The sequence below is a fragment of the Phyllostomus discolor genome, chromosome X (assembly GCF_004126475.2).
Source record: "Phyllostomus discolor isolate MPI-MPIP mPhyDis1 chromosome X, mPhyDis1.pri.v3, whole genome shotgun sequence".
In the NCBI taxonomy this organism is placed as follows: domain Eukaryota; kingdom Metazoa; phylum Chordata; class Mammalia; order Chiroptera; family Phyllostomidae; genus Phyllostomus; species Phyllostomus discolor.
Window position 1 is genome coordinate 74,867,746 of NC_050198.1, and position 15,027 is coordinate 74,882,772.

General features: G+C 36.9%; 1 protein-coding gene across 6 annotated transcripts in view; it reads left to right on the top strand.

Moving 5' to 3' along the window:
• The window catches only part of STAG2 (stromal antigen 2), a 127,617-nt gene that overhangs the window by 46,713 nt on the left and 65,877 nt on the right, over positions 1-15,027 (top strand). For all 6 annotated transcript variants that reach the window (XM_028522365.2, XM_028522368.2, XM_028522367.2 and 3 more), the window contains 2 exons: positions 5,742-5,885; positions 9,631-9,709. In XM_028522365.2, the coding sequence (XP_028378166.1) occupies positions 5,842-5,885; positions 9,631-9,709 (123 nt within the window). In that variant the 5' untranslated portion in view covers positions 5,742-5,841. The remainder of the gene's footprint in view (positions 1-5,741; positions 5,886-9,630; positions 9,710-15,027) is intronic.

Below are 15,027 nucleotides of genomic sequence, written 5' to 3' on the forward strand. Positions count from 1 at the left end.
GACACCCAACCAACTGAGCTGTGCCTTGTGAAATTTTTTAAATTTTTATTTATTTACTTTTAGAGAGAGGGGAAGGTAGGGAAAAAGAGGGGGAGAGAAACACCAATGTGTGGTCGCCTCTTGCATGCCCCCTACTGGGGACCTGGCCCGCAACAAAGGCTTGTGTGGATTCAGGAATCGAACTGTTGACCCTTTGGTTTGCAGCTGGTGCTTAATTCACTGAGCCATACCAGCCAGGGCTACTTGTGAAATTTTTAATGTAAGTCTTTAGAAGAAGCAAACTGTTTATATACAGATGTAGACATTTAAAGTAAAAAGGGAAAAATTTTCAGCTTTTCCTGCAGATGAAGTTTACATCATTTAGAAAATGCAAGAAACAAAAACCACTAACTTACACATTATCCCAGGCCTTTACGTTACAAAACAACTTTAATATATAGTTTTTGAGCAGTGAAGAACTGTTTTGGTGACTAATTGATTACCTAGAGAATGATTAAAATAATAAAAATTCAGAGCCATGGAATTTAGTATTTTTATGTTTAGTATTAGGTGGCTGTAGAGGTAGGTGCCTTATAGAAATAACTATATTTTCTCATTTATTATTGCCAGTGGTTCCATGAGGGCACAGATCGTTGCTGTCCTCTCCACCAGTGTATGTCCAGTGTCTTGCATTGCCTTTGGCACATGGTAGATTTTTAAAAATATTTTATTTATTTATTTTTAGAGAGAGAAGGGAGGGGGGGAGAGAGAGAGAGAGAGAGAGGGAGGGAGGGAGGGAGAGAAACATCAATGTGCAGTTGCTGGGGGTCATGGCCTGCAACCCAGGAATGTGCCCTGACTGGGAATCGAACCTGCAATGCTTTGGTTTGCAGCCTGCACTCAATCCACTGAGCTACGCCAGCCAGGGCAGGTAGATGTTTTTAATAGGAACGATGGATTTTGTAATGGTTAGACACTTTTTAAAACAAGTATTTTACTGGGATAGGGAGTTGACCAATTTAGTATTTTTTTCTAAACCTGTCAGATGGTATTCCTTTTCAAATATAGGCACCTTATCTGGGAGACTTACATCTTTATAAATTCCTTTTTTCTTTTGTTTGCTTTGGTTTCTAATTTCCAAATACATGTTAGTATAACCCTATACTGAGAAAAATAATTTGACCTGACAAGACTTCTTGTACACAAAAAATTAAGTTTGTGGTATACAGATGAAGGTAGTACGTCACACTGTATTTATTTAGTGCTCTCTGCTTTTCAGAGTTGGTACATTCTTTTTGTCCCTTAGGAAGCTTTTTTGTTTGTTTGTTTTAGAGCTTCCCAAACTTGTATTTTACTTTATTTTATTTATTTACTTTTAATATATTTTATTGATTATGCTATTACAGTTGTCCCAGTTTTCCCCCTTTGCCTTCCACCTCCTGGTATCCCCCATTCCCTCCAGCAACCTCCACATCATTGTTCATGTCCATGGGTCATGCTTATAAATACTTTGGCTGCTCCATTTCTTATACTGTACTTTATATCCACATGGCTTTTCAGTACCTACCAATTTGTTCTTCTTAATCCCTGAACCTTTCCCCTCATTTTCTCCTTCCCCTCTTAGTTGATAATGCTCCAAATGATCTCCATATCTATGATTCTATTTCTGTTCTGCTTGTTCGCTTAATTTGTTTTATAGATTGAACTGTTGATAGTTGTGAATTTATTGCCATTTTAATGTTCATAGCTCTGATCTTTTTTCTTATATAAGTCCCTTTAACATTTCATCTAATAATGACTTGGTGATGATGAATTCTTAGCTTTACCTTGTCTGGGAAGCACTTCATCTGCCCTTTGATTCCAAATGATAGCTTTGCTGGGTGGAGTAATCTATGTTGTAGGTCCTTGCTTTTCATCACTTTGAATATTTCTTGCCAGTCTTTTCTAACCTGCAAAGTTTCTTTTGAGAAATCAGCTGACAGTCTTACGGGAACTCCCCTGTAGGTAATTAACTGCTTTTCTCTTGCTGCTTTTACAATTCTCTCTTTATCTTCAACCTTTGGCATTTTAATTATGATGCGTCTTGGTGTGGTCCTCTTTGTGTCCATCTTATTTGGGACTCCCTGTGCTTCCTGGACTTGTATGTCTATTTCCTTCACTAAATTTAGGGAAGTTTTCTTTCATTATATTTTCAAATAAGTTTTCAATTTCTTGCTCTTCTCTTCTTCTGGCACCCCTGTGATTCTAATGTTGGTACATTTGAAGTTGTCCCAGAGGCTCCTTAGCCTATCTTTGTTGGGGGGGGTATTCTTTTTTTCTTCTTGTAGTTCTGATTGAATGCTATTTTTCTTCCTTGTGTTCTAAATCATTGATTTGATTCTCGACTTCATCCACTCCACTGTTGTTTTCTTGTAAATTTCTCTTTACTTCACTGGGTCTTTTTTTATGCTGTTGCAGGACCCAGTGAGTTCCTTGAGTGTCCTAATAACCAGTGTTTTGAACTCTGCATCTGATAGATTGCTTATCTCCATTTTTTAAAAGTTCTTTTTCTGGAGTCCTGTTCTGTTCTTTCATTTGGGCTAATTTTTTTTTTTTTGTTTCTTCATTTTGGCAGCTTCCCTATGTTTGTTTCTATGTATTAGGTAGAGCTGCTTTGACTCCCTGTCTTAGTAGTGTGGCCTATTATAGAAGAGTGCACTGGTAAGTTGAATGCAGCAGAACCTTAGGCAATTACCAGGGCAGGGCAACCCGTGTGAACCAGGTTGATGGCATCTCACATATGGTGTTGCTGCTCTGTGGCTCTGTGTGGAGGTGGGCTCAAGGACGGACACAATGCCACTTTCTGACCTCTTGTTTTGTCTGGGAGGAAGCTGTCCCCTGGCACTCACCCCGATGCTTCAGTTTCTCCCCATATGTCACTAGTGCCCTTCCAGCTCCTGCCCTGGTGCTGGAGCTCAAAGGGAGTAAGTCTTTGTAAGTTCAAAGTCCGTTTCAGGCCCCTCAAGAAGAAACTTTTGAGAATCCCATGGTTTCTTCTACCATTCCAACCCCCACAGCTTTTTGCAGCTAGAAGTTATGGGGACTTACTTACATATCTTCCTGGCACTGGAACCCTGGCCTGGGTAGTCTGGTGTTGGGCTGGGATCCCTTGCTCCCCAAAGTATCCCTCCTGTTTTTTATCCACCACACGTTGGTGTGGGACCACCCACCTGTTCTGCATCACTGCCCCTCCTACCTGTCTGGATGAATAGGACTTCTTTCATTCCTTGGTAGTTGGACTTTCATACAGCTCAATTTTCTGACAATTCTGGGTGGTAATTGTTTTGTATTCTAGTTGTAATTTTTGCTGTGGTTGTGCGAGGAGGCAAGGCATGTTTACCTATGCCTCCAGCTTGACCAGACGTGCCCCAAACTTGAACATCCCAGGCAAAGTATCGGCACCTAGTGGCTGCTGGCCTGGCACAATATCTACGCTTTAGTAGAATATATTTATAAACTATCTTTAAAGTCTGTTTCAAAACTGTATATTTAAGGAATGCAGTAAGTTTGGTTTTATAAAGTGCTCAGAGAGAGTTGGGGGACAGTTATGCAGACAGTCAAAGCAAGCACTTGATTTCCATCTTGCCATCTAGATGACCTCATTGGTTAGAACTTATTTAGCTCTGTACCTCTCTAGCTGTCTCTAAAAAACAAATTTTTTTCTTAAAAAATACTTTCTTTTAAAAAATTTCTTTTTAGGAGGCAAGGTACATCCTACATTAATGGCAAGCCTCAGAATTCTGATACTATTTAGATAACTCCTTGGGTCACTGTAAGAATACAACCAGGTTAGCCCTGGCTGGTGTGACTCAGTAGATTCAGTGCCTGTGAACCGAAGGGTTGCAGGCTCAATTTCCAGTCAGGGCACAAAACCTGGCTTGTGGGTCTGGTCCCTAGTGGGACCCCACTAGGGTGGGGTGTGTGAGAGGCAACCACACATTGATGTTTCTTTCAGTGTCTCCTTCACCTCCCCACTGTCTAAAAGTGAATGAATGAATGAATGAATGAATGAATGCTTTAATAAAAAGAATACAACCAGATTAACAATTAGTGGCCTTGGAATGGAACTATCCTGTGATCATACTAACAGTCATGTCTAAATATTTTACGATGTGAGTATTCTTTAGGAATAAAAAGTTAAGCTCGAAGTGGTTGTGCAGACAACCCTTGATTATTCAGGACTTAATTTGTGGAATACTCATTCTTGTTTCTCATTGTATTATTTTGCTTACTTATAGCAGCTTAGTTAGAGTGAGCTAGGGAATGCTCTGTTTTGACTATGATGTTTTTAAAGATATAGAATTAATGGGAAACCTAAACTATCATTTTCTTTTATAACATCTTTATTAGGAAATATCATTGGCAGTTTATCAGTGTGTGATATTTGAACATTTATTATTGATTGGGCATGTGCAATCTTATCTGTTTTTTCTTTAGGTTCACCAAGTACTAGATTCACGCGGAAATAAAAGAAAAACAGAAGAAAATTATTGAGAAAGTTACACATAAGATTAAGTACTCGAGTCTCTCGCTCCCTCGCTCGCTCTCTCTTTTTTTTCTCTCGCACAGACTTGTCATTTGCTTTTAGGTCATTCTTTCATTTAAGAACTGCATCTTTGACCTTAAAAGCTAGAAATAATACCTTCCTGTGGTCAAACTTAGACTGTTGGCCATATGACATTATTGGTATTTAAATTGATTATAAGTTTCTTGAGAGCAAGGGACTAGATCAGCGCTAGCATTTTTTTCCCCTTCCCTATTCAACACAAGGTGGTATTGTCATGAAGTGCTTATTTATTAATCAGCCGTGCTTTGGACTGTGTTTCCTCTACAGTAGAAGAACCGACTTTTATAGTGTTTTAAATTTTATCATAGCTTTTTTTATTTGCTCTTTTTAACTGTACTGTACACTATCAGCAAAAAATTATAATATAGAATTTTCAGATGTCATGTGTTATGGTTTAAGCTTGTCATAAGGATTTCAGGACCAGTACAGAGTCACATCATGTTCCTAGTTAGGGTATATGTTTTTTCAAAGCCAGGCTAGAGAATCATAACACACTTTTAAAAGAATTGTAATACGAACTTTTTTCTTTGTGTCTGTTGTTACTGTTGTGGGGCTACAATAGTTGTAAGAAACCCTTATTTACTGAAATGCATTAGCAGGCACAGGGGAATTTAGTTTTTGAGTGTAGATACCCTTCCCAATGTTTTAATTTTAATTAAAAATTTTATTTATTTATTTATTTATTTATTTTTTAAGATTTTATTCATTTATTTTTTTAGAGAGGGAAGGGAGGGAGAGAGAGAGAGAGAGAGAGAGAGAGAGAGAGAGAGAGAGAGAGAGACATCAGTGTGCGGTTGCTGGGGGTTATGGCCTGCAACCCAGGAATGTACCCTGTCTGGGAATCGAACCTGGGACACTTTGGTTCCCAGCCCATGCTCAATCCACTGAGCTACGCCAGCCAGGGCCTAAAATTTTTATTTATTTTTAGAGAGAGGGAAAGAGAGGGAGACAGAAACATCCGATGTGGGAGAGAGACATAGATTGGTTGCCTCTTGCACACCCCCTTATCGGGGATCTGGCCCACAGCCTAGGCATGTGTCCTGTCTCTGGAAATGGGTTCGCAGGCCAGTGGTCAGTCTACTGATCCACACCAGTTAGGGCTTTCCCGATGTTTTTGGTGTGTTTATAATAGATATGGCATTCCTCCCCTTTAAAGGAATTGTCTGTCTTAGAAGAAAGAAGCAAACCATCATTTTACCCACGTAAATATATGAATATATTTCTGACATTGGGGTGTTCCAGAAGATGATAAAGAAATGATAGCAGCTCCAGAAATACCAACTGATTTTAATCTACTTCAGTAAGTATATTACAATGATTTTAAATACTTGTTTTTTTCCACAAAATAGGAAATGTTAAAATTACTTCTGCTTCAGAAGATTGAATGCATAATATATAGCATAGTATGTATACTTTGAAGCAGTTTATATTAATACTCATTGAACTCTGTATGTAGCAGTAATTATTTCATGCTTTTTGTGCTGTTTTAAATTTTTTTTTAATTTAGATACCTCATAATTTATTATTTATGCTGTGTAGTTGAGTCCATACTTGCTTTTATAATAGCAACTATTTTCAGGGAATGTAATGAAATTCTTAAAAAGTTCTCTTGTTAATAAGGAATATATATCATGCAGTGGTACTTAGGATGTAATGTCAGCTTTCTGTTATAAAATCAAGTTGGTGATATGCTAAAACAAATCTGGGAGAGTAGGACATGCTCTTCATATTTTTGCAGGAACACTTACACGCTCGTTGATCCATAAAGTGACTTCAACATAGACATTTTCTTTATCCTTAAAAGCTACCTATATTCCTTATTCGACTTTTATTCTAAGTACTCTTTGGTGATGTTGGAAAGAACTTGAACTACTATATGTAATAGTGGTTTTTATACTACATCCCAGTTTCATGGGGTGTCTCAGTGAAAAGCGAACCTTTAAACTGCTTGTGGATTTCTTTAACTTTACATACACATATACCACACCATATTTGCTGTAGGGGTCTTTATAAGACTTGATTTGAAAACAGTCTGGTGCTAAAAATTTTGAAAACAACATATATGTCTTTCTACATAATGGTAGTTAGCCTTTTGATGATGTGTGGATTTTCATTTTAAATAATTTTCAGTGGGCACAAAGGATCTACTAGGATATTGCCAATATTTCAAAGTATGATTTTTTTAGATTTTATTTACTTATTTTTAGACAGAAGTTAAGGGAGGGTGAAAGAGAGGGAGAAAAACATCAGTGTGTGGTTGCCTCTTGCACACCCCCCACTGGGGACCTGGCCTAAAACTCAGGCATGTGCCCTGACTGGGAATTGAACCAGTGACGCTTTGGTTTGCAGGGCGGTGCTCAATCCACTGAGCTACACCAGCAAGGGCTGATTTTTTTAATGTAATTTCAATCCCAGTGTTTACTGATGTATATTGACTCTGTTTTAGAGATTTTTGAGGAAAATTTCTTGGTTTTCTTTTTGTTTGAGGGAGGCTATGGGCTAGTCTGAGAAAATAATTTTTGTTTGACTATTGTAAAATTGTCTTTTTTTTTTTGAGGAAGTAAATTTTTAAATTTATTTCATTTTAAATAATTAAATTTAACTCTATTTTAATCATTGTTCAAGTACAGTTTTCTCCCCCCTACTCCCATTCCAGCCCACCCACCCAACCCTCCCCCCTTCCCCCCCATTACCCCCCACCCCTAGTTTTTGTCCATGTGTCCTCCAAATTTGTTCCTGTAAACCCTACCTATTCCCCCTTGTAAAATTGTCTTAACAAATTTTTACATATTAATTAAGGGTTAGAGGTGATTAAAAAGTTTTGTATTATAAACTAGACCATTGAGTTTTAGAATATTTTGAGTAAGTAGGGCCTGAAAAATAATGTATAAGAGAATTGATTTATGGAGGTAGAATAGATAATATTTGTGTGGGGGGCAGGGTAAAGAGATAGGAGTGGAAGATTCAGTCATGTGATATCTAACTTATAAAGTTTCAAGCCACTCAAAGGTTAAGCCAGTATGCTCCTTAAACACATCTATTCTGCCCAGGATACGTTTTTGTTGTTTTGATCTTGAAAGCAGAGGAAAGCACTGGAGAAAGACAGACTCAAGAGAATATTTGTTTGATTGAGGGTATTTTAGACTCCTATACTAGTTACTCACTTCAGCTGTCTTCCAAAGGTTTTCCGAGTTAGTTAATCAAACCTCTAATGACTTGTTCTTTTAGTTGGGATAGCGTGGAGATGATGATTAAGAGTGTGATTTAGGCTGGTGTGGCTCAGTGGATTGAATGCCAGACTGTGAACCAAAGGGTCACTAGTTTGATTCCTAGTCAGGGCATATGCCTGCTAGTCAGGGCATGTTCCTGGGTTGCAGGCCAGGTCTCCGATGGGGGGCACATGAGAGACAACCACACATGGATGTTTCTCTCCCTCTCTTTTTCCTTTTCCTCCCCTTTGTCTAAAAATAAATAAATAAAATCTTAAAAAAGTAAAGTGCAATTTAGCTTTTGATTACTCTGTGGCCATTGGAATATTGTGAAGACTAATGTTTGTTTGCAGACTTACAATAGTTATTGAGCTAAGAGAGGTTGGTGTCCCGCAAATGTTGTGGGGAGAAAGTATTACTATACTCGAAGATATTTAAAAACATTTTCAGTTTTTTTTGCAAGGTCACATAGGTATATGAGAATAATATTGGTAACAGCAATCTTCTTAAGATGTTAACAGGCATGTTTCAGGGTTCATACTATAGCAGTCATTCAGTTTTTGGTGCGTTAACTCTTGGAAATGGTATTTATTACAGGCCCTTTCCTCACAACATTATAGGACATAGTTAGGATTGCCACTATCTTTAATACGTTGTTTAAATTACTTGTAAGTAAGTGCTATAAATAGTACATCTCCCCTAGGATCTTAACCGTTATTTTATTAGATTTATAAAGTATTTCTCCTACCTTACAGCCTCTGGACAACTGGTTATTGTAGCAATAAAAATGGAAATACAAGAAATCTAGTTAGACAAGACTATCTTTAGAAAGATAGCCTTTCACTTTGATCCATATATTTTAAGCAAATCTGGTACTAGGTTTACACATTTATCTTTTATGGGTGTGGCTCAATTCTAAAATACATTGTGACCCAAATACCAAGTATACTGTGCCTTAAAGCATTTAAATGAGGGTATGTTACTATTATTTAGACAGGCGCTTATTAACATATAGGAAGCATGACACATATGTATTTAAATTAGCCTGTTTCTGTATGTGGAAGAGTATCCAGATTATACAAAAGATTCCTCCTCCAAAATAAGGCGCAATTCATGGAACTATAGATTTATGTGAGGGAGATTGAAGAGACTTTAGAGATTTCGTTCTTTCCTACGTACGCATTGTTTATAGATGAGAAGATTGAAAGTTGTCACTTATCCAAGATCATATAGTTTCTTAGTACTAGACCCAGTTCTTCTGGCTATTGCTTACCACCTCTTTATAATGGATTTTGGTCAATTTGCATACTTTTCTACTGTGTTTCATATGATTTACTTTGTAATAATGATTTATATATTCTTTCAGAAATACATGTTATACCTAGATTCATAAATGTTTTTGAGTGATGTAGTAGAGGACAGAGAAATGTCAGTATTGCTAAAATTCTCAGATAAAATTAATCTAGTGCCTGGTGTTCAAACACAGTTTCCCCTGAGCACAGTGGTCTTGGAATCAGAAAATGAAACCAGCCATTATAGCAGAACACCATAGTTCCTATGGTTTTGTTTTTGTTTGATTAAGAATTAACAAAGTAAAGAAATGTTTAGACATTTGTGTTTCAGATTGTTGTTTCTGTAATTGGTTATGTAATTTTATATGTTTGGTAATGAGCTGTGGTGTGATTTGGAAAATCATCTTAATTACATGTAATGCTAATAGGGAGTTTTGTAATGAGTTAACCAAACTTTTTTTTTTAAGAAAATATGGCAAAAATTAGAAACTCCATCTGCATTTCTAAGCGAGGTTTTAAATAATTGCTTATCTTTCTGTTATAGGGAGTCAGAAACACATTTTTCTTCTGACACAGACTTTGAAGACATTGAAGGGAAAAACCAAAAGCAAGGCAAAGGAAAAGTATGTATAGAATATGTGACTTTATTTTGATTTGTAAGGTCATTCATGTACATATGTGCACATACATAATTATGTACACAATGTATATAGTTGTTTCAGTTATAGCTCAGATGTTATCTTTTAAAAATGCCTTTTTTCTGATTGGTATGGTAAGCCTTTGAAACACATGCGCTTTCTGGGCTTCTAGATCAAGTGCCTTTTGATTATCTACTTCTACTACTGTAAAGTTGAAATTAATAATGCATTGTTGTTTCTAGTAGTTTATTTTGTAAAGCACAGTATGGTAAGCAAAATGTGATATTCTGTTGGCATTTTTATTTACACATCAGTAGTCAAATATAAAGCAAAACAGTAAATACAATTTGTTATTCTTAAAGCACCCTACACATGTAACTGGCAACCTGTTTATATCTAATTGCTTACTATGAACAATAGTTTTCCTCTTTCTAAATAAGGTCAAGTAAAGTTCTGAGTCAACAGAATGCAAGTTTAGAATATGAGTGGGTACCCTCAGGACTCTGGATAACTTGGCTAATGGTTAAATCATTTTGCTGTTTTAAGTACACTTAACTCAGTACATGTGTGTAATGCACTGGGCAAAATATGACATGTTACTGTTCAGCATTTTCTTAACCAGTATGCATTTTGGATTTGTATTTCCTCATGACAGACACATTTACTTTTAAAAAGTTTAATACAGAAATGTATAATAAACAAAGCAAAATTCTTCTGTGAATCTATCACCCAGAGGTGCTGTATCCTTTAAACATTTTGGTGAACATACTTTTGTACATAGAGCTGTATATAAACCCAAACATAGAATTTTACTTAAATGGAATCATACTATGCAAACTTGCATTACAAACTCAATTGTATGGCGTTAACAGCTTTCCTATAGTGATTTTCTTTTCTGCCTGCAATTTTTAATGGTGTGATAGGATCCCATTTTGTGTATGGAACATAATTTATTTAACTAGCTCATGGAATACTATTTTAGAGTGTACATAATCCATGTTTCATGATTTCATATGCATAATCCCTTGAAAAGTAGTTTTGAGAGAAAAAGTGTGAATGAATAAAAATAATAACTCATGACTCTCCAAAGACAGCCAGAAGTTCTAGTGGGTAGTGTGTTTATTCATCAGATAATCATTTTTCTTGTTTTGTAACCATCTTGCAAAACTGAAACTCCATTTTTGACTTGGAGTCCTGTCCCAATTTGTAAATTAAATCACAGTGGCATCTGCATAGAGGAGTCCCCAAAGTTTTTGTGCTACAGTTTGGTTAACTTTCTATAGCCACTGCTGTGAGTGAGGTGTTTGCGGGTAAGATCATGGGTTTTAATAATAATAACTGCCATGTTTGACACTATTACTATGTATATTCCATGCACTGTGGCTTGTTATCTAATTTAATACTTGAACAGCCTTGTGGATTAGAAAACATCTTGGTTTTATAGATAGGAAACTGAGGTCCAGAGAACTCAGTGGTTAAAGAATTTCTAACAGTACCCAGAGGGGAGGGGAGACAGGGATAACAGGGGAAAGAAAGGTCATCAAGGAGCATGTATAAAGGAAACATGGACAAAGCCAAAGGGGGAAATGATTGAGGGTGGGAGGTGGGCATGGGAAAGTGGTGATGGGAAAATGGAGACAGCTGTACTTGAATAGCAATAATTTTTTTTTTAAAAGGAATTTGAGCCCACATCTATTGAAAGATGGTGCTTTTAATCCACTATTGCAGCAATTTTCAACTGGTTTGCCACAAGAATTTTTAAAACATGCAATGTCTGACTATTTAGTCAGGGTCTCTGATCTCTTTTCCCTTAGGTTGTCAGATAAAATGACAACAGCCTCAACAATAACTTTTCAGTGTGAATGCCCTGTCTTGCACTATAAATATATAGGTCTTATAATAGTTGCATCACGTCACATAATGAGATTGTGTCTGACTGGTTAATTTTTGGTACCAGAAATCCTTATATACACATATAGACACCTGACTTTTTAAAAAGTTACTGTGGAGCAAAAAGGGTAGGTAATTACTATGATTTTTAAAAAATCACTTAAAATTACACGTATTATTTGTCAGATTTGCAAAAAAATAAAATAGTTTTTGTTGTGCTGCAGAATTTTAGTAATTAGTTTTATGTGTGCCATGAGATGGAAAAGGTTTAAACAACACTGCACTGTACTAGACTACCTCATAGGTTTTGTTTTTAGATTTTTTCCCCTCTACAGGATTGAACACAGGTTAGCATGTTTTCTTTTTGTACTTCCCTGTATTATCATAACTCTTTGCACATTGTTTTTTTCTAGCACATCATATCCACTGAGCCATTTTAATTGTACTAATTAGTTTTTCATACCAACAGGGAATATTGAGGCATATGATAGATAAATTGCAAACATATAGCTCCATTTTTAATTAAATCATTTTTATTGTTAGTCTATTAAAGGTGTCCCAATTTTTCCCCCTTTGCCCTCCTCTGCCCATGCCCCCTCCTCACTCCCACAGTCAATTCCCACACTGTTCCCATGTCTGTGGGTCAGTCATACATGGTCTTTGTCTTGTCCAGGGTGACCAACCCTTTGGAGTCTATTGGCCACACTGGAAGAAGAGTTGTATTGGACCACTCATTAAATTCATTACAACACATAATCACAAAAATATCTCAATGTTTTAAGTAAATTTACACTTTAGTGTTGGGCTGCATTCATAGCCATCCTAAGCCACATGTGGCCGGAGGCCGAAGGTTGGACAACCCTGGTAGTACCCTCCCCCTTCTTTCCACAATTATCAACCTCCCCCCTCTCTTCTGGTTACTTTCAGTCTGTTCCGTGTTTCCATGCCTTTGGTTCTATTTTGTTCATTAGTTTATTTTGTTCATTAGATTCCTCTTATAGGTGAGATCATATGGTATTTGTCTTTCACTAACTGGCTTATTTCACTTAGCATAATATTCTGCAGTTCCATCCATGCTGTCATGAAGGGTAGGAGTTCCTTCTTTCTTTCTGCTGTGTAGTATTCCATTGTGTAAATGTACCACAGTTTTTTGGTCCACTCAATTACTGATTGGCACTTAGGCAGTTCCAGCACTTGGCTATTGTAAATAGCACCCCTCTGAACGTGGGTGTGGATAAGTTCTTTTGAATTGTGTTTCAGAATTCTTAGGGTATATTCCCAGCAGTGGAATCATTGGGTCAAAAGGCAGTTCCATTTTCAGTTTTGAGGAAATTCCGTGGTGTTTGGCACAGTGGATGCACTAGTCTGCATTCCCACCCATAGTGCACTAAGGTTCCCTGTTCTACATACCCTCTCCAGCACTTGTTTGTTGATTTATTGATGATGGCCATTCTAACATGTGTGAGGTGATATCTCAGTGTGGTTTTAATTTGCACCTCTCTAATGGCTAGTGATGTTGAGACATAGACATCTTTTCATATGTCTATGGGCCCTCCGTATGTCTTCCTTGGAGAGGTATCTATTTAGATCCTTTGCCCATTTTTTAATTGGATTGTTTGTCTTCCTGGTATTGAGTTGTATGAGTTCTTTATATATTTCAGAGATCAAACCCTTGTCTGATGCATCATTGGCAAATATCTTCTCCCATACAGTTTCCTTTTCATTTTGATGATGGTTTCTTTAGCCATACAGAAGCTTTTTAGTTTGATGTAGTCCCATTTTTTCCCCTTTATTTCCCTTGCCCTAGGAGATATATTGGCAAAAATATGGCTCCATTTTAATTAACATTTCACACTTTTCTAGTGTACTCTTTGTAGTTGATCATTTCTTTCACCTTTATCTCTGAAATTCTTTTTATTGGGGACAAAAGCCTTTTCATTCTGCAATTAAGAATTAATGGCTTAGCCCCCAGTGGTTTGGTTTGGTGGGTTGGGTCCTGCAAACCAGAGGTGACAGGTTGGATTTCCTGGTCAGAGCACATGCCTGGGTTGCAGGCTGGGTCCCCAGTTGAGGGTAAGAGGCAACTGATTGATGTTTCTCTTTCACACATGGATGATTCTCTCCCTCTCCTCCTCCCTTTCCCCTATAAACAAACAAACAAACAAACAAATAAATAAAATCTTTAAAAAAAGAATTAATGACTTAGGTTCACAAAGACTGAATATCATTAACAAAACAATGTAAATTAGCAGTGGTATTTTTCAGTTGTTAGGAAGTGATTTGATGTAGATAAGAGTAGGGTGGTTTTGGAGGAGGGAAGGACCCTTTATGGGACAAAGTATAGAAGCATACAGGCTGTCGGTGGAAATAAATTTGTAAACCTGGCTGTAGTAGATAAGGGTCTGCAAACTACGGCCTGTTTTTGTACTGCCCATGAGCTAAGAATTGTTTTTACATTTTTAAAGGCTTGTAAAAATAAATGATGAATATGACAGACCAGTTATGTGGCCTGCAAAACCTAGTTTTCTATCTGTACAGAAAGTTTGCCAACCCTTTCTCTAGGTCATAGAAATGCGTTGGTCTAAAAGAGACCATAGAAAACCATGTATTCTAATTTGTAAAGAGTTTAGTACAAATATGGCATTTTAGAAATGAGAACTCCGAGTTTAGGGAATGACTTATCTTTCTGTAACAAGGTATAAAGGCTGTGAGAGGTATTTTATAACTCAGACATATAGGCAACCTTTTCATTGATTTATGAATCTCCCCCCACCCCCAGTATTGGCAACTTTCTTATAAAGGGGTTGCATTTCCATAGTGTTCACATAAATTGGATTTTCATGATAAACAAGTGTCAGAGGGAGGGCCCAGACAAGAATGAGGTTGATATACCTATTTATATTATTGAGAATTCCTTTGTTGGTGCACTGCAATGATTTATAAGAAGAATAATAGGTATCAAGCTAAAATGTTAAACTAAGTGTGACTTACTTATTTGATAAAGCAGCAATCCTATAAAGTAGGCACAGTTTTATTCTTCCTTTACAGATTAGAAATCTCTCTGAAACATAGCTTAGTTAGGTAACTTGCCTAAGATCACTCAGCTGATGGAAGCAGAAGTTTGGCCCCATGAAGTCTGTCAGTCAGCAGAGGCTGCGCTGCTAATAGCAATGTTATGTGGTGTACATGGTAGGTATAAATGAAACAATTGATATCACAAAGAAGCTGTCACAACCCCATATCATTTTTCCATATTTTGGTGTGTATAATGAGCACTTTCTTGTCCAATTTTTTTGAGGGAAAAATAAGGATGCATGTTATACATGGGTATAATGATTACCTGCTGTGGGCATAATAATCCCATGTATAATGCACACAAAAAACATAGGTTCGTATACATGGGAATGCATTAT